Source organism: Pituophis catenifer, unplaced genomic scaffold, assembly GCF_029215685.1.
Source record: "Pituophis catenifer annectens isolate HBS135680 unplaced genomic scaffold, rPitCat1.0.hap2 SCAF_9, whole genome shotgun sequence".
NCBI classification, from domain to species: Eukaryota; Metazoa; Chordata; class Lepidosauria; order Squamata; family Colubridae; genus Pituophis; species Pituophis catenifer.
The window spans coordinates 5,445,330-5,467,782 of record NW_027256889.1 but is presented as its reverse complement, the minus strand read 5'-3'; the positions used below and the strand labels follow the sequence as shown (position 1 = coordinate 5,467,782).

The 22,453-nt window shown below is 48.2% G+C and overlaps 1 protein-coding gene across 1 annotated transcript; it reads left to right on the top strand.

The window, feature by feature from the left end:
* The first annotated feature begins 2,261 nt into the window (after positions 1-2,261).
* Positions 2,262-22,449, top strand: GSK3A (glycogen synthase kinase 3 alpha). The gene is made up of 11 exons (XM_070949744.1): positions 2,262-2,468; positions 4,289-4,476; positions 4,567-4,650; positions 7,704-7,814; positions 13,046-13,176; positions 15,033-15,139; positions 16,035-16,132; positions 16,327-16,422; positions 18,187-18,373; positions 21,311-21,412; positions 22,260-22,449. Exons 1-11 carry the CDS (start codon positions 2,264-2,266, stop codon positions 22,334-22,336), a joined length of 1,386 nt encoding a protein of 461 aa, XP_070805845.1. The 5' UTR covers positions 2,262-2,263; the 3' UTR covers positions 22,337-22,449.
* Positions 22,450-22,453: the final 4 nt, after the last annotated feature.

The following is a 22,453-nucleotide window of genomic DNA, read 5'->3' as shown; positions in this document are numbered from 1 at the left end:
CCTGGTTATTAATTTCCCCCTTTTCTAAGTTTGCACAATACAGTTGCTTAGTTTCTTAACTAATCATAGCCTGCCCCCCCCCACCTCTCACCTCTCCCACATTTGTGGCATGGCCACACAGGTGATCTTTCCTTCCTTGAAAGAGCAGCTCAGGTAGCTCTTTTGCATGGAATTGTTTACCTGGAAAGGCGCGAACTGCATTTCAGGAAAAGTTGTCTCAGAAAATAATCCTCCCAAGCAAATATGCTTTGCAAGCAATTTTGCAGCCCATACAAATCGACTGAAATATGATCCCTAAGAAACCGGGAGCCTTTAGAATAGAATAGAATAGAATAGAATAGAATAGAATAGAATAGAATAGAATAGAATAGAATGGAATGGAATGGAATGGGATGGGATGGGATGGGATGGGATGGGATGGGATGGGATGGGATGGGATGGGATGGGATGGGATGGGATGGGATGGGATGGGATAGAATAGAATAGAATAGAATAGAATAGAATAGAATAGAATAGAATAGAATTCTTTATTGGCCAAGTGTGATTGGACACACAAGGAATTTGTCTTGGTGCATATGCACTTAGTGTACATAAAAAGACAAGATACAGTCAAGAACCATAAGGTACAATACTTCATGATAGTCATAGGGTACAAATAAGCAATCAATATCAACCGAGGAGGCGCAGTGGTTAGAGTGCAGTACTGCAATACTGCAGGCTACTTCAGCTGACTGCTAGCTGCAGTTCAGCAGATCGAATCTCACCGGCTCAAGGTTGACTCAGCCGTCCATCCTTCCGAAGTGGGTAAAATGAGGACCCAGATTGTTGGGGGCAATATGCTAACTCTGTAAACCACTTAGAGAGTGTTTTTTGTATTTTTTTAAAAAAAATATGAAATCGATGCGTGAACAGTGTGGCACCCGAGTGTCATACATTCCAATACAAATAAAACTAGTAAAATGAATCATAGTTATTACATTCAATCAACTTGTATATTTCTAATACTAATAAAACAATTATAATAAATTGCCATCTATCCTTGTTCAATTGTTCCGTATTTTCTCTTATGGTTGCTTTATTTTATTATATAAAAGGGCCTACACTAACACTAATCCCTTCTCCTATTTCTGTCACTTATTCTAACTTTTAATCATGTCATCTTTTACTTTGTTACTGTTAATACTGAAATACAGCAGAGTCAATAGAGAAGACTGTGATTTCTGCCTCCCAGATGCTTTTCCTCCAGCAGCGCAAACTACAACTCCCACAAGTCCTTTCGAGGGCAGAGCGGTGCATGACGGGAAGCGTGTCGGGCCCGCCCGCACAGAAGGCCACCTGAGCGCTCTCGAGTTGTTCTTTGGGCCCGAGGCATCGACTGCCCGGTTGGTTATCGCTTCTCATCTGCCGTGTTCGGGGGCGAAGAGTTTCGTGACTCCTCGGTGCTTCGGCGGCCTCAAGGCCCCTCACCCTAACAACGGCCTTTTTTTTGTTGTTGTTGCTCGCAATGCACTATGGGAGCCGTAGTCCGCCCGTGATAGTCCGCGCCACCCTGGCCGAGTCACGGGGTCCCGCGCAAAGCACTTCGGGAAAAGCAGTGCCGAAGCCCCGCAAGTTTTCTCTCTCCGCGCCTCATCGCGCCACAGCCTGACAGCCCTCAGGGCGGATCCCTTTGAGACTGGGCTAATGGATAAGAAATCGCGATGGGCAAAAGGTTAAGTCTCTCGGCTTTTTCTTCAGGCGGCTGAGCGCTCGCCTCGCGTCTCTCTCGCACCTCACGATTTGCTTTTCCTGCTCTGGTTTGGGAGGAGCCAAAACTCAAATCTTTTCCCCTCTTTCCTCTTGCGCGATAGGCTGACCAGGTCCGCGCGAGGGATGCCGGGAAGCGGAGTCCCCCTCCCGTCAAGTCTCTATTACGCGCTACGCGGAGTAGGACTCCATTTCCCACGCTCCCTCGCTTCAGATCCTAAGGCACACAGGGGCTTGTAGTCCCGAGCCCGGCCGGCCGCAGAGGGGGCGCGGAATGAGAGGACTCTCTTTCCCAGCGTCTCTTTCGGCCGCCGCGCTTACGGCCATCGCCCGCGCGACGCCTTCTGGGAAATCGAGTCCTCTCTTCCTTAACCGATAAGTAGGCGGGCCGCGCCCGAGACTCCATTTCCCGTCGGCTCTTGCAACAGGGCCGGGCAGGGCCGGCTCCCGAGCCGCCTCAGACGGAGCCAGCCAGCGCGGCCCCCCCCCCTCCCTTTTCCCCGGTGTCGGCCTCACCATGAGCAGCGGCAGCGCCGGTTCTTCCCGGCCCCGAACGAGCTCTTTCGCAGACCCGTCCGGAGGGGCTCCCGCTACGGCCCCCACCGCGCCAGGCCCGACCTCGGGGGCAGCGCCTGGGGGCAAACCCGGGGGGGCTGCCGGGCCTGGGCCGGGGGGAGGCGGCTCCAGCTCGACGGTCGCCTTCCCGGGGCTCAAGCTGGGGCGTAAGTGTGAGGGGCCGGGAAGGGCGGGCGAGCGGGCGGGGCGGGGAATGAATGGGGCAGGCGCGGCCGGGGGGTGGGGGAGCCACACAAAGGAGGAGCGCCGAGGGGGCTTGAGGCGGGGGGGGGGCGGCGGGAGGGCCACGAGGGGCGGGGGAGGGGGAGGGAGGGAGGGGGCGGAAAGGGGAAACCTGGGAGTGGGGGAGCCTCATCTGACCCCCCCCCCGAGGCAGAGGGGAATTGGGTCTGGGGGCTCGAGGAGGAGGAGGAGGAGGAGAAGGAAGGGGGGGCAAGGAGCAGGTGGGGGTGGGCGGGGGGGGGCGTCGCCGTTGGGGGCCGAGGGGAGGAGAGGGGGGGCGGTGTGGGGAGAGGCAGGCTGGGTTCGCCCAAGGTGAGCCCCTTCCCGGCTCCAGATCCTCCCCTGGCCGGCAACCGGGGCTTGGAGGGAGAAGCTATCCGAGGTCAGCAACTGGACGAGGGCTCCAGAATTACTCCAGTGACGTCAGGATGAAATCAGGGGTAGGGGTGGGGTGGGGGGGGGAGGGAGGGAGGGAGAAACCGGGCCAGGGGAGCCCGAGGCACGTCTTGCCCTTTGGATGGAGTGCCGGTTGGGCTCCCCCCCCCCTCCCCACCGCCCGGGACTCTTGGGCTACTGGCTTTGCCCTGCTGGGTGGGTCCATGGAAGAGGAGGGAGAAGGGCCTGGCAAGGGGCGGCTGGCGGCCCATGGGTGGGGCTGGGGCTGTGGGGGGGGGGAGGTCAGGCGAGGGGTGGTGGTGGTGAGGGCGTTGGGATGGTGAGAGGCTGAATGAGAAACTCTCGCCAGGGATGCAAGTCGTAGCAGGAAAAGCGGGTGAGGCAGGGCAGGCAGGATAAGGATAAAGCCCATGATGGTGAGTGCCAGCTCTTTTTGGGGGGAAAAAAAAACCAAAAAAAAAAAGAAGAAATGCTTGCCTGCCCCCCCCCCAAAAAAACAAAACAAAACCACCCTTTTGTCCTTCTGATCTTCCCCCTGGTTATTTGCCAGAAGTGGTCTCTCATGACTTATCCCTGTTTGGTACCAATTAGCCGGCCGGCCCACCTTAAAAGGGCAAGCTTGCTACGTCAGCATCTTCTAAGTCAGTGTTTCTCAACCTTGGTAGCTTGAAGATGGGTGGACTTCAACTCCCAGAATCCCCCAGCCAGCAGCGCTGGCTGGGGGATTCTGGGAGTTGAAGTCCACCCATCTTCAAGCTTCCAAGGTTGAGAAACACTGTTCTAAGTTGTTCCTTCCTGGTTTTAAAGCATGTCAGGAGTTGGGGTGTGATGTGGTTTTGTAGGGATCTGGGTAGTTTTAGGGTAGAATTTGAGTTTGGAAACTGGGTGGGGGGCAAGGATATGAACCAGCTTGGTTTTTTAAAAAAAAAACAAACAAATGACTATGGTTCATCACACAGACAGTTCAGTTTGGTTATTTTTGTCCACCTATGAAGTCCTTCCCCTAGGGACCTGGAATAGGCAGATGTGGATGTTGGAAGGTGTTACAGATGTTATCGCGGGATGTCAGCGGTTCCGAGAAAAGCTGCCTTTGGCAATTGACGAGGGGGGATTTTGTCAATGCCGATGGTGTTCGAAGGAGTGTACCCCAAGGCGCTTATTGGTATTAATGTGGGTTTGGGGAAGATCATCTTTTTAATTGGGATTGGAAATGTTTTAGGGGCGTTAATTGTCGAGAAGGATTGGGAAAGGCCGAGAAAGACATTTAGTGAGTTCAAATTAGGCCGCTTGGACTAAATCAGACTTTCGTCTTGTCTGATCCGGATTTGACCGTCATTCCTCTTTTCAGGAGATAGTAGTAAAGTGACCACCGTGGTGGCCACACCCGGCCAGGGTCCTGACCGTCCTCAAGAAGTCTCGTATTCCGATATCAAAGTGATCGGCAATGGGTCCTTCGGCGTTGTCTACCAAGCCCGATTAGCAGACTCTGGCGAGCTGGTGGCTATCAAGAAAGTATTACAAGATAAACGTTTCAAGGTGAGACTGGAAAGAAAAGGGGACTGATCCATCCTGCTAGTTTTTACCACTGTGATCCCGTGCCTCATTTTGGTCTCTCTTTTACTTCAGAACCGGGAGCTGCAGATCATGCGGAAGCTGGATCACTGCAATATTGTCCGCCTGCGATATTTCTTCTACTCGAGCGGTGAAAAGGTGAGGGAAAGCTGGAAAGAGGGAAAAGGGGGCACGCCAAAGGAGAGTAACAGGGCTGGTTTTCTTTTCTTCCTCCTTGTGCTTTTGAGGATCTGCCTCGGATTTGCATTTTGCCCACTTTGTATTTTTGACTGCAACTCCGATGATCCCTTTATACAATATATACTGTCTATACTGTAAGGCAGATCTTTTAAGATTCATGCTGGCTGAGAATTCTGGGAGTTGAAGTCCACAAGTCTTAAAGTTGCCAAGGTCGGAGAACCTTGGATGGTGAATCCAAGACATGTTTCTGACTTGATTTAAGAAATTCAGGTAACGCTTGATGGCCCTTCATGCTCACAAAGTTCATCCTTTGAACTTCCTATCCCATTCTTCCTTGAAACAGATGAGGATACAGATAATCCTCAATTTACAACAGTTTGTTTAGTGACCGCTCAGATTCTAACAGCCCTGTAAAAGTGACTTTATGACACAACTGTTTCTCACACAACTGTTGCAGTATCCCCATGGTCACATGATCAAAATTCAAGAGGCTCCGTACCTGACTCATATTTATGACAGTTGCCGTATCCTGGGATCACAGGATCCCCTTTTGCGACTGTCTGACAAGCAAAGGTAATTGGGAAACCAGATTCACTTAGCAACCATGTTATTAACTTAACAGCGGCAGTGATTCACTTATTAACGGTGGCAAGAAAGGTCATAAAATGGGACAAAACTCACTTAGCAACTGTCTCGCTTAGCAACAGAAATTTTGGGCTCAATTGTGGTCGTACGTCGAGGACTACCTGTAGTATACTAGATCCTGGGAGGGAAAAACCACAAATAATTTAGTTCCTTCCCTCTCCGGATCTTCATTCATGGTGGACACAACCTCCACAGAAGGAAACATCTCACAATGTTTATTGCATACGTTTATTGAAATCAGAGTTTGAAAACAAATGTCCATTTAATATACGGGTAGTTCTCAGATCCAGGATGAGTAGTTAAGAGATCCTTACTGGTGATCGACACAGTTTCCCCAAGTAATGTAATCATAGAGGTTATCTGGATTAGTAATCAGCTTGGTACCCAAAATGGCCTTTGTAGTTCTTTGATTCCACAAAGATTTCTCAATGTGGAAAGTCTAGCAAGAGAAATAATAGGGGTGGTGGTGGAATATGGCAGTTGGACAGGCTGTAGAATGGAGAAACGTTTATTATTATCTGCCATGAAAAGATCATTTTCTGGACACATTCCATTCAAACAGCTCTGGTTGAGCTGGCTTTTGGTGTCTGCACAGCATTGTCCAACGTATCCTCTCAGTACTTCTGCTCTGCTCTTTTCTCCAATTTTACCTACACAGTGGCCTTGTGAGACAGATTAGGTTGATAGAGATTGTCTAATCTCCTGGTTATGCTGCGGTTTGTTTGATTCTCTCTCAAGGCATTGCATGAACCCAACTGCTAGGTATGTCAAAGTTCTCCAATAAGTTTGAAAACCAAATAAGAGCTTAAATCTGCTTGCAGCTCAAGTGATCTCCAAATACCGATAGCCCCAAAGGGAACTTGAACATGGATTAACGGGATTTATGTGATGAACCAACTGTACAGGTTAATGGTTAAGTATAGGTAATCCTCGACTTAGGACCACAATTGAGCCCAACATTTCTGTTGTTAACAGAGACATTTGCTAAGTGAATTTTGCCCCATTTTACAACCTTCCTTGCCACCGTTATTAAGCGAATTGCTGCAAATGGTAAGTTAGCGACCCGGTTTTTAAGTGAATCCAGCTTCCCCATTGACTTTGCTTGTTAGAAGATCACAAAAGGGGATGATAACCTGACCCTGGGATCCCCGCAACAGTCAGAAATATGAACCAGTTGCCAAGCATCTGAATTTTGATCACTCGATCATGGGGAGGCTTGCAAAAGTCGTTAAGTGTTAAAAAAACGGCCACAAGTCACTTTTTTTCAGTGCCGTTGTAACTTTGAAAGATCACTAAATAAACTGCTGTAAGTCGAGGACTTCCTGTATGTTGCATTCTACTCTTGTTCTATTCCAAATCTCTTATCTATCAGCTTAGAAGAGGAAAAGTTGGGAGGCGCATCTCCAGTGGTGACTTTAGTGACCTGGTGGGCAAATCTACATGTGAAATTTCTTAAATCTGGGTCTGCAGAGATGCTGAAAAAATGAAGCTCCATAAGGAGAAGTCTTTAATTCTCCTCTTTGTTTCCAACCCTTTGTATTTTAGTCCTTGGCCTCCAGTCTTTTCGGGTACCAGGGACTGGTTCTGTGGAGAGAGGTTTTTCCGTGGCCTGGAGGGGTGCGATTTTGCAGGCTGCCTGCATCCCGCAGATGGGGCTTTGCTTGTTTGCGTGGCCCAGTTTCTGATATGTTGCGGCCCGGTGCCGGTGCACGGACCATGGGCTGGAGACCCCTGTTTTAGCCAATGCTTAATCTGAGGCAAGACTCTGTAGAGCTCAGCTGCAAGCTCCGTGTTTGTTGTTGGAGCCGAATCCAAAAATAATTAAAGATAGTAATAATAGGATGCCTCTGAGCACAAAACCTCAAGAATTACTGGTATAAGGAAGGAAGCCGCAACTGTGCTGTCTGCAATTTCAAACTACGGTTTTCTGAGAGGGTGAAAAGGAAGGGCATTTCTCATTTTATAAAGGAGGCATGTTTATCTCTGCATTTTTAGATGGCAGCTACCAGGCAGGGCTACCGGACGAGGGACACTTTTTATGTGTTTGCATGTTGATATTTAACTTGTTTTTTCTTGGATTCTTTTTACCTGTTGTCAGCCGCCCAGAGTCGCTTAGATGAGATGGGCTGCCATACAGATCAAATAGACAAAAATAATATAGTCTACTGACCTCTTTATAGCAGAGGTAGGGGATTATGGCCCTTTTACGACTTGTGGACTTCAACCTGCAGAATTCCTGCTGGCTCAGGGAATTCTGGGAGTTGAAGTCACAAAAGGGCCACAGTTCCCCCACCCCTGTTTTTTATAAGATGCTGTTAGTTGAGGGAATTCCCATGTGATCTCTTCTATTCCACCCTCTCTTGCAGAAGGATGAAGTTTACCTTAATTTAGTCCTGGACTATGTGCCCGAAACAGTCTACCGTGTGGCCCGCCACTTCACCAAAGCCAAACAGACCATCCCTGTCATCTATGTGAAGGTAAGTGCGGTTCCTCTCCGAGAACCTCTCGTACCAGCAAAGGGAGGCTTTGGTTAAATTCCCAACACATGCTAAGCTCTAGAGGAGATTGGAGTTTTAGGTTTACCGTCATGGGAGAATCCATCCAGTTGCCTCAGTAGGCCCCGCTCAAGTGGTCCCTGACTCTTAACCAAATGCAAGCAGTTTGGGCCGCAAAGAACTTTATAGACAGCCTGGAGAAAATCTAAAGGGAGAAGGTGACCTTGAGCAGAATTGCTGAAGGCCAGTTTACAGAGTCCTTAAGGACAGAGAAGCGAGTGTGATGCTCCCCGCACATTCCCTTTGAACAGACTTCCTTTCTGTTTTTTCGTTCTTACCTCTCAAGGCGCCTCTTCACCCACAGCTTCGCGTTATGAGCAGGCCATGGTAGCTTTTGTTCAGCAAACCAGGGTTTAAAAAATCATGGCTTAGGTTTAGATGAAAATCAAGCCCTTGTTTGCACATTGAGGATTGGAGGAAGTTGTGGGAATCGGTTACCGTTTGCCGGTTTGGCAGAATGGGTGTCAGGCGTGAGATTTCTCGGGGGGGTAATGCCTTGGGGAGCATTTGTTCTGATGATCATAAAAAAGGAAACTTGTTTGAGATGGAATTCCTCACCCATAATACTGTTATTAGAAAGTTATTCCTGTTGGACAATAATTTGTCTTGATGGACAAATTATTTTTATCCATCAAGCATCTATGCTTCCCATCTCCCCTGGCTATTTAATAATATGCCATTGTATTGGTGTCATTTTTTTTAGCAGCCAGATACTGAGTTTCCCTGAAAATAAGACCCTGTCTTATATTTTTTTGAACCCCAAAATAAGCACTTGGCCTTATTTTCGGGGAGGTCTTATTATTTTGGGGTGTGTGGAGCAAGATGGGGCTCCTCTTGCCATCTTACCTGATTTCCAGCTCTGCGTTTAAATATTTTTGGGGAAGGCTTATTTTCGGGGGGAGGATTATTTTAGCGCATGCGCTCAAAAGCCTGATTGGGCTTATTGTCAGGGGATGTCTTATTTTCGGGGAAACAGGGTAGATAAGACTTTTCTCTAGAATGAACCTTCCTATTTATAAGGCATGAGTTCAGTATGACTGTTGTTGTCCTGCCCACTGACTCTTTGAGTTTTACATTGTGTGTGGAAGAAGCTTGATTGAGTCCAAATCACTTGATTTCTCAGTGAAGTTAATTGTTGTAGGGCTGGATACAACTTGGTTGTCTTCTCCTACCTGCCGCCTTTGCATTATTCAGGGAAGGAGAATAATATTCGGACTACAAGGCAGACAGTGGGTAACTGTAATTCTCCAGTTGTTGCTTGGGCCACAAAGCCTGGCATCCCTCAGCTGATCTCCGGCTACCTCTGAAGTGGCATCAAAATTCTTGTTTAACCCCTTTCTGCATACCAGTAGCTCTTTGCCTTTTGTTTACCTTTCGAGTGACTGGGCAGATTCCTATTTGATTTAAAGATCTCCTTATTCTTTCTGTACTTATAAAATCCAGCATCAGACTGTACCAAGAAAATGTCCCGATTCACAAGAAAACCTTTGGTTCCACCAGCTGGGCATTATTGAACTAAGAATAGCAGCTTTCCGGGGGCTCTGGTTGAAATCTTTCCCACCACCTCTGACCTGAGCTCTTTTTTTTCACCAGAAAAGCTGGGAGGAGACTTTCCTTACACAAAGACTTTTTTTAAAAAAACAAAAAAAAATCTCTCCCCTCCCCTCCCCTCTTCATCACTTAAATAGCTTTGGTCCCCATTGCATAACCTGTCCTGGGTGCCACCATGCCTTGCATTTTTCTTAATCCCTTGAGTTTAAGTACCTTAGTCTTTTTAAATACCTTGTTCTTTTTCAGACCACCTTTCCATCAAATGCAATGCTTTTGGGGTGCTGCGTTTTCTTTTCTTTTTTTAAAAAAAATTGTTGTTCTTTTATTTTTAATTCTTGATCTTTTTATCTGAAAAGTGGGCTGGATTTGATTTGTCTTTCTTTTCAAGCGGCAGGGCATAAAGATGGAATGGAATGGCATTTTGCAATGGCATTAGCAACTATTTCTTTATTGCTACTTGTTTTTTTAATTGTTTTTTTTACCTGTAGGGAACTAGGCAAAGTTACTTGTAGGGAGTCCAAAGGCAAAGATCTGTTTTGCCCTTATGGCTATCTACTGTAGCTATAATCACCCTATCCCTATATCCACCCACCCATCCATCCATCTCCCGCCTGTATTATTTTACAAATAAGACAGTGAACGCACCTAATACTCCTTGCTCCTCCTATTTTTTCCACAAGAACAGTCCTGTGAGGTGAGTTGGATTGAGAGGGAATGACTGGCTCAAAGTCACCCAGTTGGCTTTCTAGCGAAGGGGGAACTAGAACTCACCGTCTCCTGGTGATTGGCCCAAAGTCATCCAGCTGGCTTTCATGGATAGAATTTACCATCTCCCGGTTTTTAGCCTGGTGCCTTAACCACTAGACCAAACTGGCTCTCTTTTATCTATTTGTTTCGTTAATATCATGATTTCTTTCAAACCTTTCGGGAGACCAGTCCTCTCAAAATGGCTTTTGAGCAATCCCAAAGATTGCAAACAAATATAAATGATTTTTTTTTTTAAGGAGAACTTCTGGAATCGCTCCTTGGTGCAAATGGTGGTGACAACCATATGCAGCCCAGTGAGCAGACATCTGGGACAGACTTTGCATGTCTCTCCCCCCCTTCCCCCCCCCCCAATCCAGGGATGCTTCCCTCGGGGCAAGTGGTAATGAACTGTGGGCAAAGGATGACTCATAATTTGGATGCCATAGTGATCCCCATCTGGCCTTGGTGGCTGATGTGGGTGGGACTGCAGATTGCCTCAGGCCAAGCAAAAAGAAGTAGATTTCACCATTAAGAAAACTTACTTGCATTATTTTGCGGTTTTAAAAAAAAAAACTTATTTTTTTCTTTCAATAATACATTTTTAAAAAGCACTAAAATCAAGCAATATTCACATTCACCATCGCACAATGCGATAGTTAAGTCTGTAGCCCATATTCATCGTGTGAATACTGAAATGGGCCTATTCGCCTGCCCTTCTGTTCGGTTTATTGTTTTCTTTCCCATATTCTTCATTCTTTCCTCTCCTTCTCTAACTCCCTTTAGGTTCCTTGTCAGGAATTCTCAAAACATCTCCAGTTATTCTGGGCTGGTGATTGCTTCTGTCTGCCTCTTACTTAGGTTTTCTGTCTGTTTAACTAGCATTGGTTTAGCAGACAGAATGCTAAAAGGAAAAAAAAAATTCCCCTTTTCTTTATCCACCTAGCCCAGTGATGGTTAACCTTTTTGGTGCTGAGTGCCCAAAGCACACGTGTGCGTGCAAAAATACACACATGCCCAAACTGTCAAAATGCAATGCGAGCTCCCCCCCCACGCATTTGCCCTGGCCCCTGCGCATGCGCCCTGGCCTCCTGCATCCCGTTTTGGCTTCCAGGTTGGTGCAGGAGGCTTTCCAGGCCCAAAATGGGGCATCCCCCCCCCAAGTGCCCCATTTCGGGCCTGGAAAGCCTCCTGCACCAACCTGCACCCTATGCATGCGTGCATGTGTCCCCCATGTATGTGTGCACACGTCCCCGCATGTGCCCGCCCCCCACGCATGCACGGCAGAGACCCGAAGACCAGCTGGTTGGCGGGAGGCATGCTTGCATGCACGATGTAGCTGGGCTGGGGCGACGGCTGGCGTGCCCGCAGAGAGGGCTCTGCGTGCCACCTGTGGCACGTGTGCCATAGGTTCGCCATCATTCACCTAGCCCATTATCCACAGGCATGGCATTTTCCCTCTGTTTTCCATGTGGTCATCTATGGCAGAAACGGGAGGCGGTGATGCTTTCAGGAAGATTTGATGCCTCCATAACGGGGGTGGTATCCACTTACCTTCGCTACCTTCGGTTTGCAAATGTGAGCGCGCGCGCGACCTTCCGCACATGCACAGAGCGTCAAAAACGGAACGTGATGACGTCCAGGCGGGTGGGCAGAGCCTCCCGCCGCCCCTACCGGTTTGGCCGAACCGGATAGAACCAGCTGAATACCACCACTGCTCCATAGTGATGGAATCTACTAACATTGATTGGCAAGCTGCCCAATTATGATCCTCTTTTTACAGAAGTATTATTGGTAGCCTCTGCTTAATGACCATTTGAAGTTACGGCGGACTTCAAAAATAATGGCTTACGACATGTCCGTCGAAACTACGACTGATGCATCCCGCCCACCCCCCCCACCCCTGTGGTCATGTGATTGCATTTTGGGTACTTGGCTCATATTTACGACCGGCTACAGTGTCCCCCAGTCATGTGGCTATGATTTGTGACTCCCCCACCCCCATTTTTTCTGGCAGGAAACAGCAAAAAAAAAAGAAAAAGAAAAGAAAGTCCATCGGATATGTTTGATTTGCTTAATGCCCACGTGGTTTGCTTACCAATCGGGTAATTCACCAAGTGACTCACTTTACGACCTTCCTGAAAACGGTCTTAAAATTAAGACGGAGGTTGTAAGGTGAGTCACATGGTGAACCACTTGGGGCCTCAACCACAATGACTTTCAACCCAAATTCCAGGCTTCGTTTTTGGTTGTAAGTTGAGGACTGGCCGTAGATCAGACGGTAGGGACAAATGATCATGTTTGCTGTATCAGAATTAGAGGATGACCTTAGTACTAAGAAAGTAGATATTTATAGCTAGTTTTTGCTTTTAAGATATAGTATTATATTTTTATCCCACTTTAAAATATCTATTATGGCCAACTCAAAGCAGCAAAACCTATCTAGTACCTATTCCACCTATTTTCATTACAGCAATTGAGGATTGATATTTGGGGAGGAAATAGAAGGAGTATTAGGTATGTTCACCATCTAAAGTAATAAAGGTGAGATAAAAATTGAATAACAAACAACATCCCTGTGAGGCAGGTTTGGAGAGAGGAACTGGCTCAAAGTCACCCAGCCGGCTTTCATGCCTAAAGCGGGACTAGAACTCCCAATCTCCTGGTAATTGGCCTAAAGTCACTGAGCTGGTTTTCATGCCTAAGGCAGGACTAGAACTCACAGGCTCCTAGCGATTGGCATGAAGTCAGTTAGCTGGCTTTCATGCCTAAGGCGGGACTAGAACTCACAGGCTCCCAGTGATCTAAAGTATACCAAACTGACACTTGTTAATGGCCACTGCCCTTCCTCCATTCAGGTATACATGTATCAGTTGTTCCGCAGCCTCGCTTACATCCATTCTCAAGGCGTGTGTCATCGAGACATCAAACCTCAGAATCTGTTGGTGGATCCTGATACAGCCGTACTGAAGCTTTGCGACTTCGGCAGGTAAGAGAAGCAGGCAACATCAGCCTTCTAACCAGAGGAAGTGGAAGTGGGGTTTGTCTGTAGACCTCGTGGCTCTGCAGCCACAAGCAGAATAGAAGACAATAGAATTCTTTATTGGCCAAGTGTAAACAAGGAATTTGTTCTCCGGTGCTTAAGCTCTCAGAGTACATACAAGCAACAAGTCTCTCAATCATGATCGTAATCCTAAAATACAATCATCCAAGGTGAAGGTAAAGGTTCCGCTTACACATATGTGCTAGTCGTTCCTGACTCTAGAGGGCGGTGCTCATCTCCGTTTCAAAGCCGAAGAGCCAGCGCTGTCCGAAGACGTCTCCGTGGTCATGTGGCCAGCATGACTAAACGCCAAAGGCGCACGGAACGCTGCTACCTTCCCACCAAAGGTGGTCCCTGTTTTTCTACTTGCCTTTTTTACTTGCTTTCGAACTGCTAGGTTGGCAGAAGCTGGGACAAGTCACGGGAGCTCACCCCGTTACGCGGCAGCAGGGATTCGAACCGCTGAACTGCCGACCTTTCGATCGACAAGCTCAGCGTCTTAGCCACTGAGACACTGCTCAGTGAACAACCCAGCTTGTTCTTAGGAAGTTGAAATTTTTTCCCTAAAGATTTATGCACTCTTTGCCTTAATGTGCAACTCTGCTTCTCTGTGGCCCGTGCCTTTCCCAGCAACTTTCATGTTGCGCCTGGTTGCCTCAAAAAGGCTTTCCTTTCAGAGCTACCACACATCGTTGGTCCGCGGTCTTGACTGACCCTTTCTTCTCCCCACCCCCCCATGCGTTCAGAGTGTTGGTCATTCTGTGACCTTGTTTCTGCGTAGCTGTTAAGTTTTTTTTTGTTGTTGTTGTTGCTGGCATGGTTTTATCAGTCATCTTGCAAAGCTTCCCCAGAAGGAATTTATGAGCCACGTCCTGTAAATAAATGTTACAGGTCTTATCCTTTCTCCCAGATATTTGGGACAGCACAGTTGGATTTTCCCCCCTTTGCTGCCGTTTTTCCATTCCCACAGCTCGGTGAGGAGGTTGCGAGAGCGAGCGACTGGTTTGAGCTTCAAGGTTAAGCAGGATTTGGACCCACATCTTCCTGCTGCAAATCTAGAGCTGTCAGCCCTAATTCTAATGAAATTTTTAAAATGGATTTTTAATGAAAAGAAGGACTGGGGGGACATAATAGCAATGTTCCAATATCTGAGGGGCTGCCACAAAGAAGAGGGTCAAGCTATTCTCCAAAGCACCAGAAGGCAAGACAAGAAGCAACGGATGGAAACTGATCAAGGAGAGAATCAACCTAGAACTAAGGAGGGATTTCATGACAGTGAGAACAATTAACCAGTGGAACAACTTGCCTCCAGAAGTTGTGGATGCTCTAACACTGGAAGTTTTGAAGAAGATGTTAGATAACCATTTGTTTGAAATGGTGTAGGGTCTCCTGTTTGAGCAGGGGGCTGGACTAGAAGACCTTCAAGGTCCCTTCCAACTCTGCTGTTCTGTTAAACGGGGGGAGCAGGTATGCTTTTCTGGGCTGAGATCTCTCTGTGGCTTCTGAATGATGGGCAGAGGGTAAACTGCAGTTCCCAAAACTGGCTTGGAGCCAGGACAAATCCTTGTATTTATTTTTGTTTAGATAGAACTTTACGGTAGATTTCTTGTAATTTATATTGCTGTTCTTAAATTGTGCGTTGAATCATTTTCACTTTTTGTTAGATAATAAACGCAGTGAAGAAGAAGGTCTCGAGGGTGGGGGGGGTCTTAGGTGGGCTTCAATTTATGCCTCTCAGCCCTCATTTCAATAGCATTCTAGTTCTCTGGAGATCCCCATCTACTGTTCCCTCTTTTTTCCAGTGCAAAGCAGCTGGTGCGAGGCGAACCCAATGTTTCCTACATCTGTTCTCGCTATTACCGTGCGCCTGAGCTCATTTTTGGAGCCACCGATTACACTTCGAACATAGGTGAGCCCATTGAGAGATCTTACAAGTTTTAGCTGCTCAGCTCAAGTGAATTTCCTTCCATAGATGTTGGTTGCTTCCGGAAGCAAATTCTGTGTGTGAATTGCAAAAAAAGGATGACATCTTGAACAATTTTGCATTGACTTTCCCCAAAACCTCCAAGTGTGGAGTTACAACTTCCAGAAATGCCTTAGCTGGGGAATTCTGGGAGTTGTAGTCCACCTGGAAATGGGTTGCATTATGCTATAGCTCTATCTCCGGCTGTATCATAGGAAGAAAGACCTATACAGGTAGTTCTCAACTTATGAACATTTGTTTAGCAACTCTGCAAAGTTATGACGGTGCAGTATCCCTGCGGTCACATTGTCAGAATTCGGATATTCAGCACCTGGCATGTTTGCAGCATCCTGGGGTCTGGGACCACCATTTGGGATCTTCCCAGGGCTTTCTAACGAAGTGGATGGGGGGAAACCAAATTCACTTAACTGTGGGAAAAGTGATAACACTGGGTGTGACTCGTTTAACGACCACATCACTTAGCAATGAAAGTTCCAGCCCCAATTGTACCTCGAGGGCTATTTGTAATTGTCAGGTGAGAATCGGAAGCTCCCTTTCGGCCACTCAGCTTTCCCTCCCCGATCTTTCTAGCCAGCATATTGATTCCTGTCGCTGGCTTAGTATTTCTGTGTTGATTGAGAAGCATTTTCTCCGGCCCTTAACTGTGTTTGCAGTCTGCTTGGAGATGCTCGGTTTTGAACACGAGATCTTTTTGCCTGGCCAGAAAACCAAGAGAGCTAGGAGGGTGGTTTCAAGAACCAAATGCGAACACACTGCAGCTCTTTATAGCAAGCAGTGCTTCTCTCCGTGTGGGGCTAACGGCACCCCTTTTCTCTCGTAGATATCTGGTCTGCCGGCTGTGTGCTGGCCGAGCTGCTCCTGGGGCAGCCCATCTTTCCTGGGGACAGTGGAGTGGATCAGCTAGTGGAGATCATCAAGGTAACTGTTTAACTTTATTTTTTTCCCCCCACCTGCCCTGTAGAGTGCTACAACCTATTTTCAGTCCTGCAAATACTGAAGTGGAATCGGAGAGTCAGCCTAATGGGCCGAGTGACTGGGCTTTTTGTCTTGTTGTCGAAGTACTGTCGAGACTTGCCGTGGTTTGATTGTCCTCCTTCCCTTCCCTTCTGCAGGTGTTGGGAACACCGACGCGAGAACAGATACGAGAGATGAATCCCAACTACACAGAGTTTAAGTTCCCCCAGATCAAAGCACATCCATGGATAAAGGTAAGGGGGGGGGGGAGCAGGGAGATTGTGGAGAAGATGAAACACGATGGCTGACTTTGTGCTATTGTCCAAGATAGTTTACATTTCTAAAAGATCACTGAAAAGGACACACTTGAAGGGGTCCTGGCATAGCAGGGTTATAGGTGCCTGGCGTTAAAATAAATCTCTGCAACCAGGAAAGTAGAATTTTGCAAGCTGCCCTTGTGTAAATTAAATACCGCAAATATAGGCGTCAACCTATGTCCACAATAAGGCCAGAATGTTCATTGTTAAAGCAACACGGCTATTCTGTCAGCCAACTGCTTTTACAGTCTTTTTTTTTTTTTTGCCACGGTTGTTAAATGAAGCACTGCAGTCATTAAGCGAATCCAGCTTTCTCCATGGACTTCTGCTTGCTGGAAACCATAAGTCCATGCCATTTGCTGAGCACCCAAAATTTTGATTACGTGACCGTGGGGGGGAATCCTGCGATGGTCACAACTGCAAGGACTTACGGGTTGTAAGTCACTTTTTTCAGCGTCGCAACTTTGAACGGTCGCTTGTGCAAATGGAGCTGCGCGTGCACGCTTGCCCAGCGTGCATGTGGAAGCATCCCTTCTCTCCCCCGCCTCTTTTCCCCCAGCTGGTCCGCAAAGCTAAACAGGTTGGGGAACTCTGCAATAACACGCATAGTTCAAGAATGTTCCCTTGGGACAGGGGTGTCAAACTCGAGGCCCGGATACATCATGTGCTGGCCACGCCCACCCCGGTTTAGAAAAGGGGGGGAAGTCACGATATGTCATGTGATGACAATGTGACGCTGGGAGTTTGACACCCCTGCCTTAGGAGATTTCAAGGTCCCTGGGACGATCTCGTCACAGCCACACCAGAAGCAGTTAGATCAGTGTTTCTCAACCTTGGTAGCTTGAAGATGGGTGGACATCAACTCCAAGAATCCCCCAGCCAGCAGCGCTGGCTGGGGGTTTCTGGGAGTTGAAGTCCACCCATCTTCAAGCTTCCAAGGTTGAGAAACACTGAGTTAGATGGTTAGCTTCATTAGATATTGAATTATACAATGTCTGTCCTGTTGAAACTCTGTGGTGCCATATTGTACGATCGTTATCATGGTTTTATCCTAATATCTTTATCTTGTTTGGTATATTTGTCTGCACATTGTACATGCTTGATTACGCTGATGCTCTATTTAGATTTTGTATTTGTGCGTATAACGTTTTATTAGTGTTGTATGTCGATGAGTTCTGTAGATGCTGTACGCTAAATAAATAAATAACGGCTCAGATTTAAAAACAATAACACCAAGAACATGAATTGGTAGAGTGGTGGAATCTTCTATATCAAGGACCCCCAACCCCCCCGGTTTGTGGCCTATTGCAGGGGTCTCCAACCTTGGCAACTTGAAGTCCGCCAGGCTTCAACTGCCAGACTTCTGGGAGTTGAAGTCCACTGGGCTTAAAGTTGCCAAGGTTGGAGACCCCTGGCCTATTGGGAATCGGGCCGCGCAAGCGAGCGAAGCTTTCATCTGTGCATGCGCGAGATCTAGGTAGCATGCAAAACCACATCTCCCCCTGTCTGTGGATTGGTTTTTTTTTTTTTCTGTGGAAGAAGTCCCTGGTACCCAAAGGGTTGGAAGTCCAGAATGGAGCGTCTCCATTGGATTAACTGTGATTTCTGGAGAAATCAGTGTTGGGCTTACGGTGAGGGAGGGTTTTTAAGAGGCAGGGAACACCTGGTTTGGGCGTGACCATATCTCCTGCTCTTCCCCAGGTGTTTAAGCCTCGCACGCCGCTGGAGGCCATCTCGCTGTGCAGTCGCCTGCTTGAGTACACCCCAGCCACTCGCCTCTCTCCCCTGGAGGCCTGTGCCAACAGTTTCTTTGACGAGCTGCGCGAGCCCAACGCTCGGTTGCCCAATGGCCGTGACTTGCCCCCGCTCTTCAACTTCAGCCCTGTGGGTAAGTGGCTGGCATCTAATCAGTTGGACACAACTGGGAAGGTGTGTGTGTGTGTGTGTGTGTGTGTGTGAGAGAGAGAGAGAGAGAGAGAGAGAGAGAGAGAGAGAGAGAGAGAGAGAGAGAGAAAATAAATAAATCCAAGGGGAATCGGGCACAACAGTCCACCCAAATGTTGGGGGGAAAAAAACCAGGGAAACAATGCTGATCACACACCCCTTTCCCCAAATGCTGAAAAATTCAAGGAAGCAGAGATGCTTGTTATGGAAAATGCACTGTGAATAATTTTGGAATATGCCTTGATGGAGCCAGGCATTAATTCCACGGCTGCTGAATACTGTATTGGGAACTGTCTTTCGCCCAACACCTTATTTATTTAATTTATATCCTGCTTTTTTGTAAGTAACTCAAGGCGGTGAAACATATACAACATACTTTCCTCCTCCTATTTCCCCCACAACAACCCTGTGAGGTGAATTGGGCTGAGAGAGAGAGAGAGAGAGAGAGAGAGAGAGAGATTGCCCCAAAATCACCTAGCCAGTTTTCATGACTAGAAGTCCCGGTCTCCTGATGATTGGCCCAAAGTCATCCAGCTGGCTTTCATGCCCACGGTGGCAGGACTAGAACTCACTGTCTCCTGGTGATTGGCCCAAGGTCACCCAACTGGCTTTCATGGCTAAGGCAGAACTAGAACTCATTGTCTCCCACTTTCTAGCCTGGTTCCTTATCCGCTAGACCACGAGTCTCCAACCTTGGCAACTTTAAGCCTGGCGGACTTCAACTCCCAGAATTTCCCAGCTAGCTTTGCTGGGATTCTGGGAGTTGAAGTCCGCCAGGCTTAAAGTTGCCAAGGTTGGAGACCCCTGCACTAGACCAAACTGACTCTCACTTACATTGTGGCTTTATATTTTATTCCACCACCCACCCCACTCTACCTTCTGCTGCTTCCTATTCCCTGTATTTGAATGAATAAATGATTGAGAATTAATTTGGTTTGGTTTCCCTCTATACCAGAGGTCTGCAACCTTAAACACTCAAAGAGCCATTTGGACCTGTTTCCCACAGAAAAAAAACAAAACACCGGGAGCCACAAAACCTGGTGGGCGTGGCCAACTCAATGTCACTCACTCCCACCCAGTCACATGACTCCCCTAGCCACGCCTATCAGCCACAAAACCATTCTCTATCTCTCTCTCCCCCTATCCCTAACTTCCCCTCTCTCTCCCCCTCTATCTCTCTCCTCCCTCTCCTTCCGTATCTCTCTATCTTTCTGTACCCCTCCCTATCCATCCATCTCTCAGTCCCTCTCTCTGTCTCCCCCCTCCTCTCTCCCCGTGTCTGTCTCTCTCCCTATCTTCTCCTCTCCCCCTCTCTGTGTATCATTGTGTGCATGTCTATGTCTCTCTCACACCTTCTCTGTGTATCACTCTGTGTGTGTCTCCCTATGTCTCTCTCTCTCCCTCTCCCCTCTCTGTATGTGTGTGTGTGTCTTTGTCTTTCTCTCTCTCTCTCTCTCTCAAAGCTGCGGCTGGGCCAAGCCAGCAAGCTCTTCTTAGGGTGCTTCGTTACTCCTTTTATTTCTTCTTTTTGGAAATCCGGGCTGGCTGAGGAAAGATCGTCAACAGCGGTGGAGGCTTCCCTTCAGGCGACCGTCCTCCTCCTCCCCCCCCTTTCTCCTCTCAAGACCCCCCCTGGCCGGCTGTGGCTGAGCTGGGTGCATGCGCTTAAGGAGGGTCTTAACGGGACGCGGCTTCTCTCCTGCACTGAAGCTCCGGCCATCACCTTGCCATGTCGTTCCCCCACTCCCGGCAGCTCTTCAGCCAAGCATGGAGGGCGCAAATTCCAGCCCGAAGCAGCAGGAAGCGAAGGCTGCCTTATGCGCAAATGTGGCGTGAAGGCAGGTACAGAGCCGCTTCGATTTTGCACTCTCCAGCGACCCTCCTCTTGTGACCCCCTGGCTGCTGTGGCCGAGCCAGGAGTGTGCGCATGTGCAGGCCTCCTGCCCCCCCCCACGTTTCCTGTACTTTGGTGCTCGCTTGAGGAGGGTCTCCCCATGCATGTGCATGCTCCCGGCTCAGCCACAGCCCGCCAGGGGATCACAAGAGGAGGAGGGGGAGGAGGGTTGGCCGAAGGGAAGCCTCTGCTGCGGCTGGCGATCGTTCCTCAGCCAGCCCAGATTTCCAAAAATATCCCCAAAAATAAAAGGAACGAGGAGTGGGGCTAACCAGTGATGGGACAGGGAGCCACAGCAGAGGGCCCAAAGAGCCGCATGTGGCTCCAGAGCAATGGCTTGCCGACACCCGCTCTATACAAAAGATGTGTCCCAGGAAGGGTTTTCAGCCTCAGTGAAGTAGAACTGGGAAGGGAATAAATTAGTGCAGCTAGAAATGTAATTGGCTGCGACCTGAAATGCCCTTTTTTTTTAACAGCGTAGCTCCTTTCGGTTCAGCACAGTTGGCAAAGTTGATGCTGTCCGTGTAACAGTTTAACAGGAGAAAAGTGCCCTTGATGGTATCATGTGGCCTGCAGCCTTTTGCGTCAGGCTGGCCCCATATGCTCCAGATAACCATCTTTTGAACGGTTAGATTGCAGCGCGAATGAACTTAAAACAATGTTCCGTTTTGCATTGTCATTGAATAATTAATTGGGAACTGAAGCTATGCAGCGTTGGGGGATTAAAAGCCCTTTTAAAACTACCACTGGTAGTTTCAATTCATTTCCCCCTTCCAAAGTTGGGTCTTTTTTTATGCTTTGGTGGCATGGCCCTCGCGTCAAAAATAAACGTCAGGTGGAGCTCTCAACTTCTGTAGGTTAGCAGCTCCTCAGGCATGTTGAGGAGCCTGTAGAAATGAGTGGATCCTCCCCAGGTGAGTTATGGGATGCCTCACCCTCTCTCTCTCTCTCTCTCTCTCTCTCTCTCTCTCTCTCTTTTCTTTGCAGAGCTCTCCATCCAGCCAGGTTTGAATTCCAACCTCATTCCACCGCACATCCGGTCCCAGGCGAGCTCAGTCGGGTCTGTGTCTGGCTCTGGAACCTCGCACAGTGAGTGCTTTCTCGTTCGTGGCGCTTCACTTGAATTTTGGGGAGGAGCTGTCCCATGAGGGGGTTATTTGTGCATGGGGTGCAATAGCAATAGCACTTTAGACTTGAGCCAAGGTGGCACAGTGGTTAGAACGTAGTACTGCAGCTACTTCAGCTGACTGCTAGTTCAGCAGATCAAATCTCACCTCTCATCTCTTCCATCCTTCCGAGGTGGGTAAAATGAGGATCCAGATTGTTGGGGGCAATAGGCTATTTAGTATACTGTCTTTGGGGTAAGCCGCCCAGAGTCCTCGGAGAGTGGGCGGCATAGAAATATGACTAATAAATAAATAAATAAAAGAAATAACTCTGCATTCCACAACCAGGAGTTCGATCCTGACTGGCTCAATTTTGACTCAGCCTTCCATCCTTCCGAGGTCAGTAAAATGAGGACCCAGATTATTAAAAGCAATAGGCTGACTCTGTAAACTGCTTACCGAGGGCTGTAAAAGCGCTACGAAGCGTTATATAAGACTTAAGTGCTATTGCTATATTTATATACAGCTCATTAATGCTTTATAGTAGTTTCTGGGCGGTTTACAATGTCAGCCTATTGCCCCCAACAATCTGGGTCCTTATTTTACCGACCTCGGAAGGATGGAAGGGCTGAGTCAATCTTGAACCCTGTCAGGATCGAACTCTAGGCTGTGGGCAGAGCTGGCCTGCAATATTGCAGTTTAACCACTGCGCTTCCCTTAACAATAACAAAATGAGACTAACAACTCAGGTCATTTGGAAAAGGAAGGTCCAACATGGCTTCAATTTCCTCTCTCTCTCTCCCCCTCTCCCCCCCCCCCTCTCTCTCTAGGTGAGGGAAGAATGAACACTGACAGAAGCCAGGTCACACCAGGAGACGGCGCAGGACCCATTGCCAATACGTCCTGAGGGGTCGCTGGGCCCGGGGGGCAGGTCCCCTCCACTACCCCCTACCCCCAGGCCACCCACATGGACTTCTCTGAACTGTGAATGGTGGGGGAAAGCAATCTTGGCCCGGGGACCAGG